This window comes from Macaca mulatta, chromosome 4 (assembly GCF_049350105.2).
Source record: "Macaca mulatta isolate MMU2019108-1 chromosome 4, T2T-MMU8v2.0, whole genome shotgun sequence".
NCBI classification, from domain to species: domain Eukaryota; kingdom Metazoa; phylum Chordata; class Mammalia; order Primates; family Cercopithecidae; genus Macaca; species Macaca mulatta.
Genome location: NC_133409.1, coordinates 27,985,700 through 28,013,330, shown reverse-complemented (window position 1 = coordinate 28,013,330; position 27,631 = coordinate 27,985,700). Strand labels below are relative to the sequence as shown.

Below are 27,631 nucleotides of genomic sequence, written 5' to 3'. Positions count from 1 at the left end.
TTGTCAAGAGAAGAGAAAACTCTGATTGGACTCTATCTTATGTAATTGTTCTCCAAAATCTCTTTATGAAGAAGGCAGATAATCAAAATATGATTTTCCCAGAAGCTTGCTTGGATGAGAAAAAGTAGATCTCTTCCTTATACGGCTTCATGATAAAACTCAAATCACAGTACATCAATTATCTCTTATTGTATATAACTTAAGAATGTTTTGTGCTTGTAAATTAGGTTATAAATAACCTTATGGGAAGTCTCCAAGGGAAAAGAAAAGGGAGGGGATAATTCTATTCTTAATACCAACACATGAGCTTCCAGTAAATAATTCCACCAACTCTAAAAACAAGAGCTGAGTAATGAAAAACAGGGACTCTTGTAGGGAGAAGCTTGGCAACTCAAACACATAAACTGTGAGATTCAGGGACAATGCAGGAAAGCCCTACTTCTGCAGCAACCTCAAGTTATTCTAAGAGACGGGCCTTCTTTAAAGGACTTGATAGCTAGAGAGAAACAGAACTGCAAAGGGAGAAAAGGACCCACTACAGCAACTGAGTTCCAGAGAGCTCTCCATGGTGCTGCTCAAGTCAATCTAGGCTTCCTCTGATGGTTCCTAAGCAACATTTAAGTTACTTTTACTCTTTTTGAGTTAAGGTTCTTCCTACTTCTAAATATCCGTAAAACTGGAACACAGTTTTCTGTTATTTACATAAGATTGCTTTTACTTCCCTTTCACTAACTAAATTATGTCTCCACATTTAGCATTTAATAGGACCTGCTTTGATGTTTATCATCTACCTTAAGTTAAGACACCATACCTCACTTATCATCAAATACAGTTGGTTGTCCAGTCCTGCAGAAACCCATAATTATTCTGTGTGAGACAGAATATGTTTTCCCTTAGTCATCTTAAGAGAAATAATGGGTTGACCAGATGTATCTCCCTGAGGTCTTTTGAAACCAAATGATAAAGTTGCTCATCTGCTTGCATCACTACCCAGCTATAAGTAAGCGTGGTTTTCTAAGTTTAAGAGTCTTAGTTCAAGTCTGGTTGTATTTATTTGCCAAGAATTATAAGTACATCCATTAGAATTTTGATTTTGGAAATGAATTTGTTCCATAATTTACCCCGGGGGAGGGGGGGAAGACCTCTCTGGGGATCCAGATCAAAGAGTATCATCTTTATCATCATCATTACCATCATCATCACCATACAACAATTACCATAGAGAAAAAGAATAATTTATCTCCTAGCACCGTTATGCTAAGGTAAAAATGGTGGCTAATGACCTTCATTTTTATCATCTTGTAATCATAAACTAATCACTGGCTTTAAGGCATTAAGGAGCTTCCAAGTCAACATGGCAGACTGAATAAGCACAGTTTCCTTACCTCCCTCCACGAGTTTAAATGACAGTAGACAGTACAAACTATGATGAATTTTCAACAGTACTAGAAACCAAATGAGGCAGATTACATTAGTAAATCAGACAGTTTGATAAAATTTTAGAAGATAAAATGTACATGTGGCTCTAACTTCTGCTTCCATAAAGATGGGATGGTCATAATTTTCCCCATTCCTCCCATTAAGTGTAACTAAAATGCCTAAACATTATATACAAAATAAACATAAGAATACTCTGAAAGGTAAGGAGAATAAGGCATATCACCTAGGGACCTTGATACCCAAAGAAAGACACGGTGGTAAGTTTCCTTAGTTTGATTTTGCCTCATAGATTCCAAATTTAAAGCTAAAGAAACTGGAAAATCCTATGGGCACACAAAGACTAAAAGCGGTAAGAAAAGCTTGTTCTCACTAACCAAAGAATCAGGAAAGATATATACTAGCAACAATTTTAGGTAATAACTGTACTATTCTAGCCAGATATCAGGAGAAAAAATATGGCCTCATCCTCACCCATACCAGCAAAGGTTGAGAGGGGAGCCTACAGTTAGGACACCCTCACAAAGCTATAATGAGGCATCTCATCCTCATCTGAGTGATGCCAGAGAAGGCTGCATAGGCAGCCAGGTCCTTCTTTCCTGCTGTATCAATGCCAATTTCCTGGTTGTGATATTATACAATCGTTTTAGATGTTACCATTGGGAAAGACATATTTGGGATCTCTTTGCATTATTACTTACAACTGCATACAAATCTATAATACAATGATCTCAAAAATAAAACATTTATCAAATATATGTAATTACAAACGAAAAATGTTATTATATACAGAGGATTAAGAACACAAATACAAAAGTCATGCTATAGAAACACCAAAAGAAGAATCAGAGGAAAAAATAATAAATTTTTTTTAACTGAAGAATTTATTAAGTGTCTGGTGGTCACATAAAAAGATCCCCTCATGGTTGCGTGCTTGAATGCCAAACATAACAAAAAAGATATTAAAATCTTTTACAGAGAGATTTCAGCTACCTACAAAGTAATAAGAACTTGTTTGAAGTTAAGGTTCTCATCAGAAATAACGGATGCCTAACAACTATAAGATAATAATTTCAAAGTACTAAGAAAAAAATTATTTTGAAGTCATATTTGTATATCTAGAAAAACTATCAAACAAATGTGAAAATAAAATAAACACATTTTAGAGAATGCAAATATCCTGCAATTTTACCTCCGCTGTACTCTTTCAGATAAGTGAACAACAATGACAAAACCCTTAAGATTGAGTCTAACAAAACAAAAGAGAGAGAGGAAAGAATTCTAAGACTTGCAGCAATGAAATTCGAGAAAGAGCTAAGATGACACAAAGGTGAAATTTTTTAAATTTCTAGGATGACAGCTCTAATATAGGACTAATAAAAAGAGGAAAAACAAATATATATATATAACATAAAGAGCTTCTAGAATATTCCCAAGAGGAAAGTTGCTTCTTTGAAGTTATAACATAATGAATAAACTAAGTAATGATAATGTAATTTTAAATTTTATTTATTAATTTCTATACTGATTAAAATTGTATTGACTTCTGCATGTTTTCAGTATTTGGCCAAACAGTAAGTAAACCTCCAACCAGTTTTTAAAGTACTTGATAAATATTGATGATATGGTGAATCCTATTGACATGCTGAAGCTTAACAGTGATTCTATTCTCTAAGTCTACACATACAACAAGACTTTATTGTGAAACTCTTTCAGTATTGTGGCAGCTAGTGTTCATTTCTGAAAGTTTCTTGTTAGGCCACCTCATTTTTCAAAAATATCTTATCCTCATTTTATGACAACTAAATCCCAAGTTGTGATGATTTCTAACTTCAAGGCAAAGCCACAGCTATATTGCTACAACTTGACCATCACAAATCCGAAAATTCAAAATCTGAAGCACTGCAATATTCAAAACATTTTGAGCACTGATACGGCACTCAAAGGAAATGCTTGTTGGAACATTACAGATCTTGGGTTTTAAGATTTGGGATATTCTACTGGTAAGTATAATGCAAATATTTCAAACTCTGAGAAATAAAGAAATCCAAAATAATTCTGATCTCAAGCATTTTGGATAAAGGAATATTCAACCTGTGTAGCTATTGTGATCATTTATTGTATCAATTTGACTAGACCAAGGGGTGCCCAGGTATTTGATTAAACATTATTATGGGTGTCTGTGAGGGTGTTTGGGATAGGGTTAACATTTGAATGGATAGACTGAGTAAAGCAGATTGCCCTCCCCAGAGGGGAGAGTCCTCATCCAATATGTCAAAAGTCTGAATAGAAAAAAAAAGGCAGAGTAAAAGTCTCACTCTAGTTATCTGTCTTTGAGCTGGAACACTGATCATCTCCTGCCTTTGAACTTGAACTTGGACTATAACTTATACCATGGGCTCTTTTGGTTCTCAGGCCTTTGGACTTGAACTGAACCTATACCGTCAGCTCTGCCAGGTCTCAAGCTTGGTGAGTGCATATCCTGGGACTTCTTAGCCTCCGTAACTGCATAAGCCAACGTCTTATATAATAAATTGCCTGCTGTATTTGTTCTATTTCTTTGGAGAACCTAGACTAATACAGCTGTCCTGGAGATAATCTTAAGAATTTACAGGAATAATTTACCTTTTTTTTTCTTTTTAATTTAGGATGTTTGTAAATACTCATCATAGGAGCCAGGGAAATTTGTGGAGAGTAGAATTGATTGAATCACAGGTGTATTGCATTTGGTATAGAGACATAGCTATACTGATACAAATAAATAGAAATTGCTTGCCCCTTAACCTATGCAAAGCTAGTCAGATACAGATAACAGTCAGTACATAGAATGAATTGTAGGGATGATGTATTTATTCCTTCATACTTGAATGTAGGAATTAAAGTTCTTCAAAACACTGTCTGATTATCAACACTTCCTTTTACAGAACATAAGCAAAACACTCCTAACAGTGCCAGTTGAAGAATCATCAAAATTATTTTAGAGGATCAGCATTGTGAAAGAGAGTACAAGGTGCCCACCCATTCCTCCTCTTCCTAAGACCAAGTTATATTCAATTTCTCAGCCTCTCTTGTCATAATGACTGTCCCCTTGTGTGAGTTCTAGCCAATGGAATGCAAATGGCAACGATGTGCAACATATCCAGATCTGACCCATAGGAATCTATCACATGTGATTCTCCCTGTTTTTTACCCTACAGGGAAAAGGAATAAAATTGAGCAAAGTGGCCTTGGAAACCATATAGAGAAGACGGCAGGGCAAGAATTTGGAAGGAATACGGGCCACTGAATCAAAAGGAGCAGCAACATCACTTAGACTTCATGTGAGAGATGGTTGAGTCAATGAACACATTTTGGTTTGTTTGTTACAGAAGCTATCATTAAATTAAGTAATGACCTTACACTCATCCACATTTTAAAACTCAAATTGAAGACTTTCAAAATGCAGTTGACTTCAGGCCATAGAAACACACTGTTATTAATTGCGCATCAAATGGTATTCCAGGATGAATGCAAGCAGGCATTCCTCTTGTGAGTTTATTGTGGCTTCTCCAAATGCAGATGAGAAGAAAACCAGGCCCTTTTTTTTTTTTTTAAAAAAAAAAAAAAAAAGCTATTCACAATATAAAGAATAAAGAGTATTTTAGTTTTCAGAACAATCTTAAGAGAATAGAACAAGAGTGTTATTCATGAATAAGAAAAAAGAATCACTCACTTCTAAAATTCTGACAATATAGTACCAGAATTTTTAAATACAAGAAAACAAAAATAACCCCTTAATTTGATATTTTGAAAGATTTTAATTAAGTGTTTATGAGATAAAATTTATAAAAGTGAAATGACTAGACATTTAAAAGATAAGTATGTCAATTTCATCAGTATCTACAGAAAAAACGGATGCCATTGAGTCCTAAACTAGTGTTTTAAAAGGATAAATTGATGTTCACATTTTGGAGTTTTGATCTGAAGAGAGAAAAAAATGCTGGGAAAGAAAAACACATCAAGATGGATTTACATTGCTGCTGAAAGAATAAGAGAGGGCCTGCATTCACTCATCTTTTTTGTTCTCTAGTTCGGGACATGTCTAAACATAGCCAATAAAATGAAATCCAGAGTAGTTCATATGCTTTGTTCAGTTTTTCATTATAGATAATTACTTTTTATCCATTTGTCATTAGCTCAATGACTCAGACCAAAAAGTGTTTTTTCTTCTTTCCCTTGTGTTATTTCAATTATTCTACCATTTGAAGCAAAATGATAACAAGTCACATTGTCAGTGGTTGAAGGTTTAGAACTATTACATTTTATTAATAATTATCTTTAATTCAGTAAATGTTAAATAACCCTACAGTACTCATTTCTCTATTTTACTTTTTGTCAAGGTTGACACCTGCTTCCTACAACTAAACACTTTTAACAGATTTCGCTGCTAATCAAAAGAAATGAACAGCAATTTTAACACAAGAAAAACACATCAATTATATGTACATACATACATAGGTATATGTACAGAATTAATCTAGTCCATTATCAAAGGTTACATAATCCTTAGCCTGCTTGCTGAACAGAATATTATATATAGCTTTTACCTGTTGTCAGCTTTTAAGAAAGACTTACAACGTCCTACTGTGAGAACTAAACCTCTCAGCCAAACTACATTCTCAAACCATGAAAAAAAGCAACTTTAGGGTTTCCACTCATTTTGTTTTAGGTTAAGTAACAACTAAGAGGAAGCACACTTAGCTCAGTCAGTTATGCATGTGATGAACAAAATGTCACTTTTTTTTACACACTACCCTTGTCACTGTTTCTCAATGTGGTTATGCCTGTGCATACAAAATGTGGAAATAAACGTTCCCATCTCCAGGCTGCCTGAATGAATACAGTTTATGAGTCTGTGTGTTTACTTTCAAAAAGATAGGCATTGCTTCGGCCCCCTCCCATCAATGCATCAAAATGCAGCCTTAAACTTAAAATGTAGCTTGTAAACAAGAGGTTTCTGCTATTGTCCAAAGCATTCTAAGCCTGAAAACTATTGGCAGCTTAACAACCACTGCAAAGAACACTGTTGTAAAACACAGACTCCTTTTGTTTATTTATGAATTCCTAATTTAGTCAATATCTCACTAAGTTCTTTTCTGCCTCTCCCTTAACCATCTTACACACACACACATACACACACACACACACATGCACACGTGCAATTTCAAAACTGTTAGAAATTACAAATAGGTAGGACTTGAAGGACTGAATAAGCAAATGCTATAGTGAAGCTAAGGGAGCTCCTCACGCCGCAGCCTTGGACAGTGATGTTCTAAGTCATTAGCATGTCCTCTGTTTTTGGCAAGATTCCCTAGGTAGGACTGGGCTTCCAAATACTTAGAGCCAGAATGTGTGGCAGCAGCACTTTTTGCCTTCCACATGAATGATCACAGCTCTCAGAACTAGCAGATTGGTGGCTGCTGGTAACGCCGGGCTTTTGAGTCAAGTGAAAGGGCCAGTGAATTGATTACATATTCTTTATTCTGTCACAAGTCCTACTTATTAAGGGCTCTTACAATATCTGGCACTATTTTAGGCATTTTGTGATGGCCCTACATCTGAGTCTTATGTAGCAATTCAAAGAGCTATTCAATCCCTTGTTACAGCCAAAACCCTTGCCAGCAAGCCATGCCTTGACTACATTATGTACTTATTGGCAGATGGAGTTTGGGGAGTTCTGTCAAATTGTGAAGGCAAAAGCACAGAGACCCAGTAGGGCAGAGCTAAGGGAGAAAAACAGGTAAATATGTCTCAAAGGCAGCAGGGTAGGGTTAGGACAAGCTAAAAAACATCTACAAATTGGGAGATTCTGGATTTATACAAGAGTCTGAGTTTCTCATTACTAAAGAGTTATAGGGATACTTTATTTAAAAAAAAAAAAGTAACCCTCCCTCTCCCCCCCGAAAAAAAGCAGGTAATTTTACTCTAAATTCAGAGTCTAAGCTTTTGTAGATATTTCTAAACAATTTGTGTTTTAGTTGGCTTTCCAGGCAGATATCTTAGTCGACCAGTCACGTTCACTTAATCTTGTATTGATTTTCGAAGAAACTTTCTGTTTCTATGAGTACCCTAATCAATTAACTTATTGTAAGTAGCAAGACAATTTTCTATTTTTCTTTTCTATCAAATAAAGCTGAATACTTTCTTAATTTTTTCTTTTTTTTTTCTGTTTGCCACCCTGAATATTTCCTTTCCACAAAAAAAAAAAAAAAAAAAAAAAAAAAAAAAAAAAAGTCTGACGTGCCTTACCTATCAAGGAAATACATTTTGTTGGTAAAAATAGTTGCTGTCTTTCATATTTGAAAACATTTGAAGATTTTTGCACAGAGAAAACATATAAACTTGCCTTGGACCAATATTATGAATGGCTTATCACTTTGTTGTTATATTAATAAAAGTTTTCTTTGGTGATCAGCAAAGTGGCTTGCCCTTGGCTTTCATGCTTTATCCTGGAGAACTGGGAGGCTCACAGTAACTTAAAGAGATGGCTCACTGGGAAAGAACATGGTTCTGCCACACGGTGTCAAAAAAGTCCAAAGCCACAGGCCAGCCATTTGTGATGTCTTTAGTTAAAATTGCACTGTCTATTCCAATAAATAAATTTCACCTATATTAATATGTGAGAATTTGAGTATTGGTGGGAGAAGTTACTCTGATCTGAGCCTACCTACTATTTCTTAGAGACAGACCTGGAAACAATAGAAGATTCACGAAAGACATTGGCCTTTGGAGTCAGACAACCAGGACTCAAGCCTTGAGGTCAGCTGAGAAAATTTGATTAAGCATCTTAAACTCCTTAAAGTTTCATTTCCTATCCTATAAAATGATACTATTACAATTATTTCAAAGCTGGGATGGGATTCTCCAGATCTAACTTCTCTTTCCTTTGATCTAAGTCAATTCATTTATCCAAAGGATGTTTCCAAATCAGAGAAGTGATTAGGACACTTTCCTGTCCCAAAGCTCCCTATATTTGGAGAGCACAAGCCACACCATATAGTATGCAGTCTTTTATGCCATACAGTCAGGGCGCAGCCTGCCTTTCCAGCCTCATCTCTGGTTATTCTCCTCAATTCATTTCCCATTCTAGCCATGTCAATACAGATTCATCCTGTGTTTTCAGCCCCCTATAGCTGCATGTTTGTTCAGAGTACTTCCCCAATGTTGCTCTGATCAATATGTCCTTCCTGTTTTTGTCCACTTAGCAAACTTTCGCTCAACTTTCAAAGCCAAGGATATCTCCACAATCCCCACCTTTCCAGCTATGCCTAGAGCTTCTTCCAAGAGAAACAAAGATTCAATTTCACCAGGTGAAACAATCCCATTCTTTGCTTCTAAAATGAAAAATGTATTTTATTTGCCACCCAACATAAATATATCTAGATGCTATTTAACCACAGAAAAATTGTAGAAAAGAATGCAGTCTGTGTATCTAAAGTCTGAGCACCAAAAAATACTATGATATTATTCAGATTTCCAAAGTCAGTCAACTTTAATTCATCACAGTTTATGTAGTCACTGACTTGTGAGAAAGGCAGCGCACATCCAGAAAAATATGCCACCCGAAAAATGAGCTGATCCACATCAATTACTTTAATCATTGATATTACCTGCTAGGTACAAGATGTATCATTTCTAATATAATAACACTTGAAAATTGGTATAAATGAGTTGACTGAGATTCAAACAAGTGCCCAGGTATTTGATGCATGGCAGGGTTGCCATCCAAATCCTGTTCTGTCTGACTCTAGAACCTTTTTTATTTCTACCTTTCCACATTGTCCCTTAATTGATCTTATACTACATTCATGTATGAATATATATAACAATGGTTCATGTATCTTTATACAAGGTATAGCGTGCTATCTCTAGCCAGGTCACTTTAAATGCTCTTTTGCTTAAGAAAAAAAAACGTAGCTTATGATGTGGATTGATAGGTTACAGCCAACTCTAGAGGAAGAGAGAAAAGGAATCTTCAAAACAGAGTTACATCTCATTCATAATGCATATAAGTTTCCTCTCTGGCTGCTAGACTGGTGGCCTTTCTTATTTATGGTTCAATTCCCTATAATTTTTTTTAAGTTTGTCTAAATAAAGGTGACATGATAGCAGAATTATGGCATACGTGCTAACTGACTTATTTAAAATCTTCTCATTTCTTCATTTTCCTGACTAACTGGAAGGGATTTATTACTGTTGTGGTGGTGGTCTTGGCATGGTGGTGGCTGTGTTTAGCAACCTAAAACTGTGTATGTATCTTTACTTCAAACATTTTGTGATCTTTTGATGATATTGAAAAAAATGTTTATTCATATTCTGAATGAAATATATAGTGGTACACAACATTTCTCACATAGCAAATGCAAAGTAAAACAGTGACTTGATTTAAAAAGTCAGAAAGTGTTACTTCAATACAAGAGTAAATATGAGATCATGCGTGTCACAACGGAACATTTCTAGCAATCCTATATTCTCATTCAGAATTCCATTGTTTTTAGATACACATATAGTAGACACAGACACAGATACAGACACAGACGTAGGTATAGATATAACTATATAGCATTTAAAAGTCAATTTGAACTGAAAATAAAAATGAGTTTAAAGGTTAGTAACACATCAAATCTATTCCCAGGAAGAGCTTCCTTCTCTTAAGTGGCTTCTTAATTGTAAATCAGGAGGAATCAACCCTGCTTACTCTGTCTTGTGTTCTGGGAAGAAGGAGAAAGGGGCTGAGATATTTGTGGGGAACAGAGAGAAGGCAGCTCCAAATGTGCAGCCAGAACAGGTCCATACAGGTATGGGGATTATTTCCCTCACTAGACAATAAGCACAGAGGTTTTCCCTGAGGGTAGCTCCTGTGGTGTTCACATGTAGCACTTAGAGAACTTCTGATAGTAGTTACAGCTAACAAGGAAGCTCCCAAACACCTCCAAGTTGTTAGTTTGTTCTCCTGCGATGACTTATCACAATATTATTTAAAAACTCCATAAAGTAGGTTGGAAAGTAGCAAGATACTGAGTCTATTCTTGAAGAGTTTTTTATTAAATTTCTTGGGAAAAAATATGAGTTCTCCAGTCCTTCATGAGCTGAAGGCCTAGCCTAGCTCCAGAGCAAAGAGAAGACACAGGTTAAATAGGGACAACAATTGTAAAAGGCTAGATTACCATTCTGTGTTAGGTAACATAGTGGGTGGTAACCATTCTTGTTCACAACTGAAGAACACCGTATACATGCTGGAAATAGGGCAGAGCTAGGACGGATTCTATATAATATACACATTTCCAAACATGCATTATCTTATGCTGTCTACCATCTTGTATTAACTGTCCCTGTGGAGGTTTCTAAAAAGCATTGTTTAAGATAAGACAGAGCAAGGCTGTCTCACCAAGAGCAAGTCAGGAAGCCTTCATCAGGAAAAACCTATGTGGAGAAGAATCATCAGTGTGTCTTAATAAGTCCAGAGGCAGAAATCAAAGATTTCCAGCACCTGGAAAAGTTGCCCACTTTTAAGAGGTCAGCAATCATCAATTTAGGTGTGTATACATGCAGTCAGAAATTACTAATGAGTAAAAATCTAGATGACTTGGGCTTACTCAACATTGATGCCCCGGTCTAATGAATGACATCACTCAAGGACTAACTTGCAAATATTTTTAGAAGTTTAAAACCAATTCCATAAGTATTGTACACAAAGTAGCATAAAGCAAAGAGAGAGAATAGAAGGACACCCTGGAAGTTAAAAGCAACTTGACAATAGCAGGTTTATGACAGACCAATAAATAATAATATATTTCCCATCTGCTAATTCCCAAGCAGTTAAACATTATTCACTGGAAGAAGCACTATTACTATATAAATTCCATGTGACAGCCCCTGCCACTCACAAAAAGACCTAATGAAGTCTAAAGAAAATTTCAGAGAGATATCTTTGTATCTTAGAGACCAAAAAACATATTGATTGACTTTCCAACAGTTGAACATATTGCTGATCATATCCCAAATTCACCAGGTTAAATGAAATAATGAAGCAAGTATTTAGCTAATTAATATGTACAGAAAAGAGAAACAAAAACAAGCCTAAGTAACTAATCATTACAATCTAAAAAATATTGCTTGTTCTGATTTTCAAGATTAAAAATCTCAGCTCATTACCTGCATTTATGTTTAGACAGGGAGCACTGTACTAGTGTCACAAACTCTCTTCCTTCAGCGTTTCTTCTATAATCCTTTCTTCAGATAGTATTTTAATGTTTGTGCTCAACAACTACAATTTGTTTTTGTTTTTGTTTTTCTGAAAGTAAGACATTTTGTCATTCTAACACATTAGACAAGAGAAGTCAAACAGAAGAGACCAAGGAAGTAGGTAATTTGCATATCCTACCTGCAGGCCTTCAATAGCTAATCGCAGCATACTTGGTGTGAGTTTAGAGGCTTGCTTGAAAGTGAAGTTACTCCAGTCTATGATCAAAACAAACCCATTCACTTGAAGCTCAGGATCTTCAATCATGGCTTCTAAAGAAAGTAAGATGGCGCGCAAAATATCCACCAGTGTGTACCTATCGGCAACAGAAAAGTACTAAATTAGGTCTGACAACCATTTTTATAAAAAACTATAAAATATTTTCTAGCACACTAAAAATTCACTTTAAAATATCTTCAGAATCTTAAGGAAATAATTTTGTTTAAAAAACTATTTTAGGAAGAGGTTTAATTTATATGTACTCCAAGAACATAATCGAATGTAACATGTATTCTGCCCAAACAAATGGCAATGCTTTCTCACATTTTATCATCATTTAGTTTACCTCCAGGCCTTCTTATGATTTTCTAAAATCTCATTCAACTAACCCAAAATTAGGCATTGCACTTTTTAAGTGGTTCAAAAATGCCCTCAGTAATATTGACATTTAATTTTTTCATATTTGAAAAAACTGAGAATGAGATTTGAGTGAGTCTCATCAATAAATGAAAACACTGTACATGACAGCTATGAATAAAAGTTACTCAATTCAAATGACTTGTATTGAGTTTGTATCATAAAGAAAAGGAAAGGTGGGAGGGATAGAAAGAGAAGGAGATAAATATAAATAAAAGTGGAAAAATCATGGAAATTTACCTACAATAATACAAGCCATCTTAACTCAAGGGTTGGATTTTGTTTTGTTTTGTTTTCTGTTTTTTACCTTAGCACAGTTCCTGGAACGTTCCAGTAACCCAATAAATGCTCTTTATGTTACTGTAAAAGGGACTTGACTAGAGTAGAAAGACACTGGTTGGAGATTAAGACACCGCTTCAATGAAGGCAATGGAACTAAGAACAAAAATAAGAAGCCAAATTTGAGTGGCATTTTAGACAATCTTGCTATACTGTGACAATGTGAGGACTGAAATTAGGGAAGTGTAAAAAATGACACATATTTTAGCTTCAGAGCCTGAATACATAGTAAAATTTTTAATCAATATCAATAATGAAAAAATAGGATACTGTTGGAAATGGTTGGAAATACAAAGTTTTGAACAGAACTTATTGTATTTGAGAAAGATGTAGTATACCCAGAGAGGTATATCAAGCAAGATTCTGAAAAAAATGGATCCTGAACTCAGGGAAGAGCTCAAAACTGAAAATTGTGGAATTAAAAGCATATGGACCCTACGTTCAAGGAAGCGAAGGAGGTAATGCAGTCAGAGTTGAGAGATACATCAGATAATTATTCTAAAAAGGGAATCTCTAGAAATTCCAGCACTTTAAGAGGAGTTAGAAAATTTATGGAAGATGTTAATAATTTCAATTTTTAAACACCTTGCATTTTAAGTTATTTTTCTCGTAAGACATTCAGGGGAGATTTCAGGAATAGCTAGAGAAAGAGATCTGGACCTCAGGGAAGAGGCAGGATGGGGAGGGGAGTGGATTAGGAGTCAAAATCATTCCCATTTATTGGAAATGATGAGTTCGTTAGGAAGGCAGTATGATACAGTGAAGATACATGAGGGAGTAGGTCTATTTTTACTTCTAAAAACACTTGGATGTGCTAGGAGACAGCATAGTAGTTCAGAAAGGAAAGAATAACATTGGAACTTCAGGCAATTTCTCACCATTTCAGGATCTCATTTCTTCACCTGTAAAATCAGCAGTTTGGAACAGAATCTTGTTTAGAATCCTAGCATTAATCAAGCACAGGGCATGGTGTCAGAAGACTTCAAGATGAAATCTCTGCCCAATGCCTCATTAGCCATATGGTCCTGGATATGTCGCTGATTTATAATTCTGAGGATCACTTAACTGTCCCTATCTCACGCTATTCTCATCTCATTGGCCATGGTTGGGGGAGGGTTGGGGGCAGCACCAGAGAGTCATCAAAGAGGTGACTCAAGTGAAAACATTTGTACAATTTGGCACAATTCTAGGTATAAACAGGTGTTCAGTAAATGTTGGTTGGAATACACACAGAGCATACTTTTTGTTAGAATGATAAGCATAGATATAGTGTACTAGGCAGAGTGTAAATCAGAAGTGATCATCTTTAGGATAGCCTATTACTATCATAAAAGGCAAAAGGCAAAAGCCTTAGGGATACAGCATCCAAAAAACTACCTGAATATATAAATAATAAAATTTTTATAGACCTCTACTATGTATTTGTTATTAAATCTCTGAAGCATGTGTGGCTGAACACCTTTGAAAGTCATTTTATGGCTGACCTACCTCCATTTTAAACATAATGACCTGACACTGTCAGGACCTGAAGCCTATAAACATAGGCACTGGAAAGTTGGAGCAGGAAGACCATATTTCTGGTTGAAATTCAGACCCCCACCAAAAAAATAAAAAATAAAAAATAAGTTTTAGTTTCTGAAATTCATAATAATATCATGGTAAAGAAAATTAGGGATTCGAAAAGTCCGACTTCAAAGGTTTCCCTCATTATGAGATCGACCATTCTTATGTTATCCATAAGAAATTAAATAGCATTAATACCAAAATGCCATTAAATAAAATGTAGATTTGAAATCAGCTTTGGAAGGATGATACATTGTATGTAATAAAAATTAATCAAAGTACCAGTACAGACTGAAAACAAGAGGCAATGTGTTTTAAATAACACACTTGAAGTATGGTTCTCCTAAACTGTTTCAAAATCAAGATAAACGTTGATACACATATCATTATTCCAAAGGAAATAATATAAGGCAAATCCCAAAATCAGCAATGAAGAAAAGTAGGTTTGCAAAATTTTCAAGACTAAGTCTAACCACGTTTTTTGAATTCAATATCTGGCTCCAGGAAGATAATCAAATGATTTTTATAAAAATCATATTAATTTAGAAGTTTAGAAAAATAAACATAAAAATATAGTAGTTAACTCCATTCAATGGGCAGGTCAAAACCACTCTTGACTTAATTCCAGTCCCTTATTGTCAAACATCTCACATTATTACCATTAGCAGCTCAGCACGCTATTCCTCAGCAGAACAGGACTACACAGGATCTTGCCAGAATCTGTAAAATATCTTCCAAAGAAATGTAGCATCTATGAATTTTATCTCTTCAGGACTCCTGCCATATTCTCCTTTTTAATATTTTAACTGTTATAATTTACAAATTAGAGGTCGCCACAATGAAATACTCTACTTGTTCATGTTTGGGGTTTACATTGAAATTGTGTGAGTTCCACCATAGCTATTCTTCTCTTGTATATGCTGAAAGCAAGCTATAAATCAAAACTACCACATTATTGCAGCTCTTGACTCCTGATTGTGCTTCTCAAAATAGCATTAAGTAAAATTTGAATTTGTGAAAAGAATGCTGTGTAGCATGTAGTAAGAAGAAATCATGACACCAATAAGAAATTTTACAACTGACACCGGACTATGTAGAACACTGCTCTTGGAAAGAATCAAAGCTGCTAGAACACATAGACAACATATGGAGAAGACTTTAATATCCGTAGCAACTATGTACTACCTGTGCAATCAGAAGGAAAACATCTAATCCTTCTTGAAATTTTTCAGTTATAAAATCGGTCTTCCTTGCAGAGTAGGATATATACTCATGAATTAATTATTTGGGGCATGTTTATGTAACTTAAAAGCCTTTTATAATGTAAAACTCATAGCTCTTAACAAATACAAAATAAAATGCAAATTCCTGATTATTTGTCTAATCTTAGCTTGTTCTCATACACCTTGAAGTTACTGAACTTTGCTAAGCCTCCATTTTCTCTATTAAAAATGGTGATAATAATAGTTACATCATAGGACAGAATGTAAAATACTTAGCCCAATGGGTAGTACATAGCAAACAATAAATGTTAATTTCTACGACTTCTACATTTGTATTACTTTTGCTTTTTCAACAATCACATATTCTATACTTGCTTTTTGTACTTTTTAGTCACTTAATCTTAACTTCATAGAATTGTTGTGAGGACAAAATGAAACAAAATAATATATGTAAAGTTTTTAACAGTACTTGACATAGAATAGAAACCATAAATATTTGCTGCAATCATTGCTGTTGAAACTCTTCTATTTGGTTCTGTGATGCTGCATTGAACATTCTCTCCTTCCACTTTTCTGGTCACTGTATTATCTTTCATGTTTGGTTCCCTGCTGCAATTATCCAAATGTAGAAATAAGATTTTATTCCCCTGCTGTCATCATATAGTATCTCCTGGAGTTACCGAATCATGCACTTATCCCCTTGGTCAATACATTGGTGATGGCTCGATATCCACAGAGCTAGTGTCAGTCCTGTGCAACATCCTCATCTTTCTAGTTGCCATCTGAACATTAGCACCTTAGTGACTCCTTGTTACCTGAAATATATTAGTGTAACTCAATTTAGTGTCTCCCATTTTCCTCTGGGATTGCCTACATTAATCAATTTATGAAGAATCATTCTCAGATATTCCCTTTCCTTCTCCCTCTACATTTATTCACCAAGTCCTACATTTATTCACCAAGTTTTTTTTTTTTTTTTTTTTTTTTTTGTCTTTTATATATATATACGTCTTTGGCATCTAACTCTTTCTACTAGAGTCCTAGCTTTATTTCCTAATATAATAGCACCTGTGTTTCTTTTTCTTTCTCTCCCATCTTTCTCTTCCAGAAATCTTGCCTACCCTCTATTGTGTGATAAATTGTCCTAAAACATTAATTGGCCTGAAAAATTGTCCTGTACACAACACTGTTCCCCCATGGCTCTTTCAAAACTGCACCATTCCCTTAATAACCATACTTCTCGTTTTGTACACCCGTGCATAGGCTCACCCCCACCACCAAGGTCTTGTCATATTCAACCCCCAACAATCTGGTACACTCTGATGCTTTATCTTCACTTAAATCTAGGGGAACACTCCCCTTCCTTTTCACCTCACCTAAGTTCTACCCTTCTCTGGGCCTACAACCAGCTTGCCCTGCTCTTCAAAATTATCTACTTGCTGGAGACCTCAGCGCCCTTTCTCTCATATTCTGAAATTCTGGTGCTTCAGTGTTTGTTCTATGGCCCCAGACATATAAACTTAGCTTAAAAACTCTTTCACTGTTTGATACCACTTTCTATCTTCAGCACCAAACACTGTGCACTGCACACTGTGGGTGCACAATAATATATGTTGAAAATCAAACTATTTCCCAAGGGCATAGACCATGCTGCTTTATTTTACCTACAACAGTCATCAAAGTGCCATAATGGTATCATTTAAACATAACATTCACTTAAGGCTTCCCTGTCAGCCCAATACAAAACATGCTCCTGGACCAGAAAGAGGACAAGAGCCTTGTACTGCCACATTGTGGAGGGGCGGCACCCTGCCTGCAACCAAGAGCCCCCTCAACTTTTTAGATCAGAGAAGCTTCCTCTCCTGCCTCTGGCCATGCAACTTTTTTGGTGACTACCTGACCCATGCTTCTTTGCTGGGGTTCACAGCATCCCCTCCTCTACCACAGCTTTCAATCAGGGCAAAGATCAACTTAATGACAAATAGGTCATGTCCCTCTACTTTTCAACCTTTTCAGCATGACAAGGAAAAACTAGTATCTTGGCATCGCATTGAGCAGCACAACACCAGCAATTTCTCTTTGTCAATAAATCAATCAGCCATTATTAAATTCTTCATTAAGGCTGCCCCCACCCCTCAGTTTTCATTAAGCCACATTTTCTAATGTCTGAAGCACTTCATAGTAGAAGGTGCTAGGGGGAGGGAAAAAAGCAGAATAATTACCTTTATTAATGCCGCAGGGTACTGTTAATGGTAAAGCTGATGAAGCCTTCTAGGTGTTTTATATTACTGAGTGGTAATAATAATAATATGTCTATCTGGGTAATAGTTTAAGATTTCCAAAGCAATTTCAAATGCATTATCTTAATATCAAAACAATTGCAAAATCTCTGAGCTGAATTTGTTCCTATTATTTCACAGACGAGGACAGAGGGTCTCAGAGAAATTAAACAGTTTGCTTAAAATCACCTTAGGAAAAACAGGGAACCTAGATTCAAAGCCAAGTTCTCTAATACCACATAGACCAGTGCTCTTCCCTCCTCATGGTGCCTCCTACTCAGAACAGAGTTTGATGAATAAATAATTGGTCTGCTTTTTCTTTTCTTTTCTTTTTTTTTTTTTCCTTTGGAGATGGAGTTTTGTTCTTGTCGCCCAAGCTGGAGTGCTATGGCATGATCTCAGCTCACTGAAACCTCCACCTCCTGGGTTCAAGCGATTCTCCTGCCTCAGCCTCCCTAGTAGCTGGGTTTACAGGCACCCGCCACAAGGCCCAGCTAATTTTTGTATTTTTAGTAGAGACGGAGTTTCACCATGTTGACCAGGCTGGTCTCCAACTCCTGACCTCAGGTGATCCACCTGCCTTGGCCTCCCAAAGTGTTTGGATTACAGGCATGAGCCACCATGCCTGGCCTGGTCTGCTTTTTCATGGTAGCATAATATGTATATCAGAAAATAGGAGATCAGGAAGTCAATATCCTGGCACTCTCCAGCCTCACCACAATAGGGAACTTTGGTGGAGGAAAAGCAATAAGACATCCTTAGGACTCAGAATAAGAAATGGCTAAATCCACAATCCCTGGAGGAAATATGATCTCTTGAAATTTCATCTGTCTGGCTTGTATTACTGAGCACAGATGATTAGATGTCTGAGCCTTGCTTTAATATTACTGCTGTGGGAATGTAGGTGAATGAGAACAAGAGAATCACTGGAAATGAAACATCCACAGGCAAAATGTCTTTCTTTGAAGAAGATGGGTAAAGAAAAACTTTTGCATCTATTGCCACCAAAAAATAAAATAAAATAAAACAGAACCGTGCTGGGAGCACACAAACACATTAGAAAGGCAACTCTTTTTATCAGGGCCAAGTACTTTAAGCAAACATCTAGTTAGTAAAGTCTTTGTCTTCAGAAAGTTTATTCTTCCACCTTAACATTCTGCTCTTAATTGCCTGTATTGTTATAGTTAATCGAGATTTTCTAAACCATAGATGGAATTGTCTTTAATTATCAGAGCTTGATTTTTTAATACATTTGCCTTTCCCTAGATTTAGGTTGGTAACTGTCTACACACACACACACAAAAAGTGACTAATTCATTTACTAATTGTATGATCATGAATGAAGTACTTAATTGCTACAATACACACAGTAGAATTATTTTTAAATGAATAATGAATAAAAATGGAACAATAAATGTTGAATTCAGTTAACCAAGCAGGCAATGTTTTTCCTACACAACACTGAGTATCCCACAGCTGCCCACCTGTCCCCAACTTCTAGCACTGGTAAACAATATCCTCATTAGTTGCGTATGACCTCTGAGAGTTACTCAGCTTTACATGTTTTTTCTTCCCAGAGAGATACTATTACATATCGCTTAATAGTACAATGTATGTGTCTTTATTTGCCCCCAGCACCTACTAAAATGCTACGTACATAACAAATGCTCAATCAAAGTGTATTTTTTTAATTCATTTGAGCGAAATAGTAATCATTCAGTTTGTCATTTGATATCATAAGGATCCCACATACAGGAGTATCCTTTCCTTCATGATACTATAATAGTGTAATAACCACTTACTGTAATAGTTAAATAGATGTACCTGCCCTCAGTGAAGTAAGAGAATTTAATATTTCCCTCAGAAAGGAGGAAATTTATTAATTTACTAAGGATAACTTGTTAATATACTATTGGCTCATGTTTTAAAATATCTTTAAACATTTCTTTTGAGGCATCCTTTCAGGACACTGTAGTAACCTCAAATCCTTTGCTTCTCGACCTTGTTTAAAGTTGATTTTGAAACATGAAAATAGCTTGGCTCAGGCCAGACTTAGTCAACGTCCTACTGAAGGTTGGCACTTGTAGCTTTTGCTGTTATTTCGGGATTATTTTACTAATTATTGCATAATTGCCCCAGTTTTTGGAGATTGTCCTATTTTTGCAGAGATTCATCACAGTATTCCTCCAACATTTATCAGGACAACTTTTTCCCTCCCCTATTTGCCATGATATGTACCAAGAGTATACTTTGGAATAAGTTGCAGTCAGCAGAGGCCTTGTTAAAAGAGTTTCCCTGAAAGGAAGCAAGATGGAAGCTCTGCTGGGACAGAGGTCCCATGGAATACACACCTGCCATTTGTGGTTTGGCCCTAACCAGTGTCCACCCAAAAGACAGCAAAGCTATGCCTCCAGAATTTTTAAGAGAAGAACTCCTGACTGTGCCACTAGTTATAACTAGGTATTGAAGCAAAAAGTTGGGAATTATTTAATATGTTAATAAACCGAGAAAAAAATTCTTGAAAAATTAAGCTGCAAAGTTAAATCTCTTTTTTTTTTTTTTTTGCTTTTTTTGTTGCTGAGTATAAATATTTCTCCACAATTATCTGGATAATTGCCCTGGACTGTTTTAGTCTATTCCTGTTCATTTTATTTTATTTTTATTTTATTTATTTTTAGTACAATTCCAGAGATAAGTAAAGCTTTGTGACTGACATTAATGCACATCTGTGTAGTCTGTGGCTATGTTTTAAAACTGTAAGCTATCAGCACCATAATCTTCTATTCTGAACATTGGCCATATTATTTTAGTAAATGGAAACATGATCCTAATTCAAACTGAACCACAAATAGCAACCATTCATACAATGTTTGCTTTTGTATGAAAAAGCCACAAAATAGGAGAAAACTGACAAGTTTTTGGGGCAAATTCCAGGAAAGTTGAAGGATCATATCAATGTCTGAGCAATCAATTTTCTGCCCCTTCCAGAGCTTCACTACTGTAAGTGGTAATCAATGTCCACTATGATAAGCCAAAGACCATGCATGGCGGCCAGTGATTTCTGGATTGCCACCATGCTAAGAATCATTTTGGTTCTAACTGTGCTTGTTTTCGAATGGCCATTAACTAGATTCCAGATAAATAGTGGTTTGCTACACTAAAGTTCAGAGAATTACTGTTTCTAATGACTATTAACCATATTCCAGATAAATGGTTGTTTGCTGTACTAAAGAATAGTGAACTACGTACTTCTAATGAGATCTAGAGAAATGAAATATGACTTGCAGGCTGACAACTTACAGGTGAACTCTCATACTTCCTATCATCATTATGTTTCAGGTGACACAATTTCACTCATGAATATTTCCAATAATTATGTGACAGCAGATTTCAATTTCTTAGATACCTGCTTGCATGCTCTAGGACCTAGAATGCCATGTACTTTCTTTCCAAGTTGCCTTTTCTCCAGCCGTGTTAACCTCCGCTAGCTTTATGACACATTATGCTCACACTCTGTTGAAAAGATCATGCAAACCATTTGAAGGTATTTGCTGAGTCCTAAGCAGGTCACTATCATTTAGGAAGGAAAACAGTATGCAATGCATGGAGGATAAAGGCATCCTTGTGATGCAGTGTAACAGTCAAATCGTTTTTAATTCCATGGCGTTTTCATTTGTTGTCAGAAATTATATAAGGCAATCTAAAAGGAGATAAAATTATATGAATCCTTTCCAAGGCACAGCTCAACAAATGTAACAGGTCATCTGGGCCTGCTCTATTCTTTTTTTGAAAGAACCACAGACCACACTGCAAGTCATTTTGACATTTGAGTATTTCCATTTTCTTTTCTTAGATTTGTTAGAAGGAGGGTACACTGTAAATATTACGATTTTACGTTAGTCTTCTTAATGATGCCATGTCTCTCAAAAAGACTTTGGAAATAATCCAATTCTTTACAATAACCTAAAACTAACCTACACTATATTGCAGCAGAAACAGACACTATTTTATTTATAGTCACTGTCTCACACGCTTTTACTGTTTTCAGTGTCCTGAGGAGCACAGAAAATTGTCCCACAGATTTGATAAGGGCGAAAGCATATATCAAATAAATCTCTACTCAGAATTCTTTTTATACAAAGGCTTAATTCAATTCAACTCTAACATTTATTGAGCATCTACTCTAGTTCAAGTGCTGTAATAAATATGATAACATGATGTAGTCTTTTTCTTACATCAATTCTGTTGGGGGTCTTTACAAATTTTTAAAAAATTCATAAAATCTTGTTTTTCCTTTTGTAGTTGGAAAGTTATAAATAACCTGTTTTCCAAATACATGAAGGCATTTTCTTCTGCCTCGTTTCTAGAATTTACCTATGTAATCATCTACACTTCTCACATACTGTTTCTTTAAAACAGGCTACTTTTTAAGAAAGTTGTTGAAAGCCAGGTGACTTAACAACTCAAAGAATGTTGTTAGGATTATTTTCAGACATGCAGTCTTCTGGAGAAACCCAGGTAGTTTTGGACTGGTGGGATCAAGGCCTGAAAGGTGAGAACATCTCACTCACAGAACAAGGGAGGGATGAAGGACAAGAGAAACTAGCACATGGCATCATCCACCTAACAGAGCAATAATAGTAACAAACATCTAGGGAAAGAGGCAGACTTCTGTAGGAGTCAAGGAGCCTTCAGGGTCGAGGAAAGGAATTCAGGCTGAGAAGGGTTGGTAACATCCTGGCATTGGCAGAAAGGCAGCTGTCCTTTGAGTTTCAGTGCAGGAGCCAAGGAAGTTTTTATGCACATGTTCCAGTGATAAAGGTTTATAGAGGGTGCCAAGATGACGGATCTGTTTGTCCACTAGTCCCTGTCATTGGGTTATGTAGATTTGGGATAAACGGAAGGTGGGGAAGAAGAGGGAATTACTATTTTTTTAATATAGGAAGAAACTCGACTGAAATTTCGACTAAGCTCTAAACCACTTGTATATATTTTCACCTTGATATGCTATAACTTCTTGATTATACCTGTTTATTTCCAACCATAGAAATAGAATTCATAATTACAATTCTAGACATCTTGACAGGGTATTTCTACAGAACACAGCTTTTCATTTTGTTCTAATACACAACATTTTAGTATTTAAGATTATGTGTAAGTTTAATAAAATATAATTCTATATACCAATTATTAACTTCCTTTACATTGTAGATTTCCAGAGAAAGAGAATTTGATTACTAGTTATCTTCCCTTTATATGGAAGCATGAGATGGACAACTAAAACACAGTATCTTTAATAAATTCAGAATTATCACCTTCTCCTATATATGAAAACTATAAGTGACTTTCATCTTAATTAGGTTTACAAATCATTATGAATATTAATGTACTTATAGAAATTAATGAAAATAGGTCTGATATATATATATATATCTGATTGCAATCTGCCTCCATAATGGTATCTCTAACAGATTTCAAGATTTATATAAATATAAAATTTCCAGTTTCCATTTCACTATAGCTAAATTAACAAAGTTCCAATCTGACATACAGAATATTAGTTTTTTTCCTTTAATAAAATGTTTCAGCTTTGTTATACACAGTCATTGATTTGCATGATCCTACAATGTACTTTTATGATGAAAAAAACATTTTTTAAACAAAAATTGTGGTCAATGGATAAAATGTTGTAATTCTTTAAAATTTTAAGCTACCTGATAAAAAGTCAAATAACATCTCTATAACTGGCCAAAGTAAGTAACAAAACTCCATTCCCTCTGAATGACTAACTCTGCATGAGTTTCTCAGCATTATGAATCTTCAGGTAGTAGTTTGTCTTTCTATTTGCCTAAAAAAATCAGAGTGATTCTTAACCTAGAATTACAGGGGAAAAAATCACAATAAAATGAGAGAAAAAATAATTTAAAATATTAATTTATATTCTAAAATACCAAGACTCAGAAGTCTATCTGGAAATCTCTATAATCTACAAGCCTTCTCAGTAACTGTAAATGTCTTGTACAATGGCTCCAGAGATGATTTAAACTAACCAGATGCATCGAAAGTCACCATTCACAGAACTAAAAATACACCAATGTCTTAACAAGCAGCTTCTTATGATTCATAGCTCTGGTAGCATTTTTAAGTCCCATGAAATATATTTAACTTTGAACTTAATTGAAACTACCTTACACAAGAGCCTTTTATAATTTCTTATATCTTTCAGTCTGAGAAAACAGTTCTGATTGAGGATACAGAAGTGTCATTGTCTACATTTTTCTATAATAATGTTGATTAAAAGAATATTATTTCTCCTCTATTAAATAGCACAGGAGCTCAAAAAGTCCAACTGACACATCTGAATATTTTCCACTTCCTTCCAAAAGATGAAAAATCACATAAGACAGGAAACAGATTCTTTAGATTAGTGGCAGGTGTAGAACACATACACCAGTCAGTGTACATTTTCAGTTTCAGCAGGCATGCTCAGCGACAGAGGATGAAACTCTTCCTTTCATTGAAGGGACACACATCATATTATTCCTTCTTCTACACATCATCAAGCAGAGAAGTTCCCAAGCAACAAAACTACTTGCTTTTGGTCGAACACCAGGCTACGCTTAAAAGATATAAGGTCAGTACCAAAGAGAGGATGATGATGATGTGATGATGATGACCATGATGATGGGTCTAGTTTAATAATTTTTTTTAGGAAGAAGGAGGAAAAGTTGTCCTCATTTTCATACTGGTTTATCCAGCCTAATAAACTTATTCGGAAGGTGAAACATATAGAGAAGCTTTATTTACAAATTAAGTGATTTAGATCTAGTTGCAATAACATGATTAAGGTAGCACCTTAAAGCTGCAGTAGAAACTGGGTGTTAATGAAGTAAGTTTTAAAAGCAAAAATACAAGCCCTCCTCCCTTCCCAGGGTACCCACCAAAAACTCATCTCCTGGTTTGTTTCTCTTTTCTCCAAGCCGAATAAACAAAAATATCAAATCTACAAAACCATGACACTACTAGGGGTAAATTCTGGAAAATGGGAGAGTAAAAGGAGAACACAAGTTTGGATTTAGGATTTACCTGCTCTGATCCCAATTGGCAGCAAAAAGGACTAGAATCTTCCTGCCATAGTGGTCCAGATTGGCCAGGCCCCCGGGAAAGCCATCCTTCAGTGCCTGCTTGATGCCAGGGTCGGTGGCCTTAAAGCTTTTGAACATGTCCAGGTTCTGCTGCCGGTACTCAAAGTACTGCGCCAGGAGGCGGAAGGCCTCAAAGTGATGAAACTTCCTAGCCCGCAAGAAGCGTAAGATGAAGGCATCATCCGTACGCAGAAAGCCAATGTCCGGCCTGGTGATGACCATATCCCTCACCTCCTGGATGTCCTGGTGCAGCGTGTCTGGGTTTTCATTGAGCTCCAGGCGAGCTTTCTCCAGGGTCTCAGGGGAGAGACCAGCTTGCAAATGAGTCATTGTTCTGCCTATCCCGGAGATTTCCCTCAGAAGCCCTTGTTGACTGTCCCAAAGCAAACCTGGCCCTTGCCACCACCAGACTCCAGCCCCCAGACCTCCTGCTGCCTGCTTCCTCTCCCCTACAGGAAATTAATAATCTTGGTGTCCAATCAAGTGCCCTGTTGCTCCTACTTTCCCCCAGCTTTACTGAGGTGGGGGTGGGGTACGGGGTGGTGTAAACTTCTTCCTCCGCCCCCTAAAATACAACACCCCACTTTGGCTCCCTCTTCCCTTTCCTTTAAAGAGATGTAAACCCCTGAAGGGCTCTGCACTCCTCTTCTTGTCCTTTCTCTCTCCTAACAAATCACCCCTAATCCCACCTAGCACGGGTGGTTCTGATCTTGGTACTGTCCTCTTCTCTTCTCTTCCAAGATGTAACAAAAACAACCCCCACGCACATCTCAGCCCCTGCACTGTGAATGTTCCTGCGGTCCCTGCTGAAGGATACGCCTGCCAGGGGTGGCGATGGAAATTCTGATTAATAATAAGGTAGCTCTTCAGCGCGGAGCTCCGGGGCGGAGAGAGATCATCTTTGCCAGAAAGAAAAAGAGACAGAGAGAAAGATGGGGAGAAAGGAGATTATTTCTCCCTCTACTTATTCAAAGACGATATTTTTAAGAGACATATTTGTGTGATTGATTTAAGATTATTGTGATCCAATTAGGTGAAGACTCTGCAGATAGCGTACCTTCCCACCTCCCCTTTGAGATACACCGTGATCTCATAAGGCACCAGCAGGGGTTCTGGTGGCGTCGGTACCAGCGTGGGCTCCCCCAACCCCACCCCCAACTTCTGCCTTCCTCTAGCCCTTCATTTCCAGGGACTTGCCGCGGGGTGGGAGAAAAGGGGGGAGGGGGGAGGGAAGGAGGAGACCGGGGATCTCTCTGGGAATGCACATTTCAAAAACGAAGAGAAGGGGAGAGCGTTGGGAGAATGAAATAAAAATGTCCTTATCTTTTCTATAAAACCCCAAAGCAAGAAAGAAGAAAGAGCAGCCGCTCCTACCAGCAAACCCGGAGGCGGGGTCGCTAAGCAATGCGGCACTCCCTGGCATCCATCAGCCGCGGCTTCAGCAGCGGCAGCGGCGGCGACAGCGGCATCAACTCCTCTGGGCGGGATGGAAGGAGCAGAGAAGAGAGGCGGCGGCAGGGACCCGGGCCGAAGATGCGCTCGGGGGCAGCCGCGGCCACATCGTCCGCGGGCAGCCCGCAGCCTCTCCCAGCAGGAGGGGTGGGGATCGCAGGGCTAGGGCCACCGCTGTGCCAGGTCCTCGCCTGGCCCTGCCATTTTCGCCTTCGGGAGAGAAGGTGGGGAGGAGGACCCGAATGCCTGGACGGAGAAGGCCACTCGGGCGGTCACCGCCTTTGTGCGCCCTCCGGGAGCAGCCGGGGCGGTGGGAAAAGCCGGGCGGCTGCTGTGCGGCGCTGGCCTCTCCTGGGGCTCTCCCGAGCTGTCCGAGTCGGGCGCGCCCCTCCGGGCTGCGGCGGCGGCTCCGGCTGCTGCTGCTAAAAGAGGACTCGGCTCAGCCCAACTCCTCTCTAATTATCCCAGCACAGATCTCGCTGCGACGTAAGCACTCACTCAGCTCGCGAGCGCACTCCGCTCCTCTCCCTGCCTGGTTGGGGTAGGACGGCAATTTGGGTGGCATCGAAATATCCCGAGCACTAAGTTTAGGCTGCTCTTCGTCCCCACTCCTCAGCAGGCTGCTGAGCGGACGTCGCCGGGCCAGCGGGGTGGGGGGCGGGTGCAGCGATGCTTTCCAGCCTCCCCACGCCCCTCTCTCTCCCTTTGTGTGCAAGACCCCAGATCGGCCGGGAGAGTAGCTGTTGTAGACGGTAATTCATATTGACACGCATTTTCTAGTTCCTGTAGGAGGCAATTTTGATGTAGAAGGAGTACGGAAACATTTTGTACTTTTCGCATTTGTTGTAGACAGAGATATTTAATTTAGAAAAGACCAGAGTGGTTCCAAGTCAATGTGTTGATGATTAAGCCTCCGGAGGAACTTACATGAGTAGTTTTTCAACCATACAGTCTCCCCGCTAAATTTCTGTTGGAGAGGATGAAAATGAGCACTAGGGTAAATGATAATAAAAACATAATTCTCAAAGGAAGAAAAAAATAGGTGCTTCAGTCATATGTCATGATAAAGCAAATATTTCTGGAAACACATACCATCCTTCCTTCAGTTGTATACATCTGCATATGAGAATCATTATAAATAAACAGGAGTCATTGCGCTTAAAATGACTACGGATTTAAGGAAAAGGGATATTTTCTATTTTCAAAACACAGCACGTATTACTGAGCGTGTTACTAAGAGCAACTTTTGACTTACAAACTGTAGAATGGGGTCTT

The 27,631-nt window shown here is 37.2% G+C and overlaps 1 protein-coding gene across 2 annotated transcripts in view; it reads right to left on the bottom strand.

The window, feature by feature from the left end:
• CLVS2 (clavesin 2) overlaps nt 1–26,787 on the bottom strand; it is a 69,920-nt gene extending 43,133 nt beyond the window's left edge. The window contains exons 1-3 of one of the 2 annotated variants that reach the window (XM_015137306.3): nt 26,279–26,787; nt 24,846–25,803; nt 11,861–12,035 (exon numbers count right to left, since the gene is read on the bottom strand). In XM_015137306.3, coding sequence (XP_014992792.1) covers nt 11,861–12,035; nt 24,846–25,234 — 564 coding nt within the window. In that variant the 5' untranslated portion in view covers nt 25,235–25,803; nt 26,279–26,787. 2 annotated transcript variants of the gene reach the window in all.
• Nucleotides 26,788–27,631: the final 844 nt, after the last annotated feature.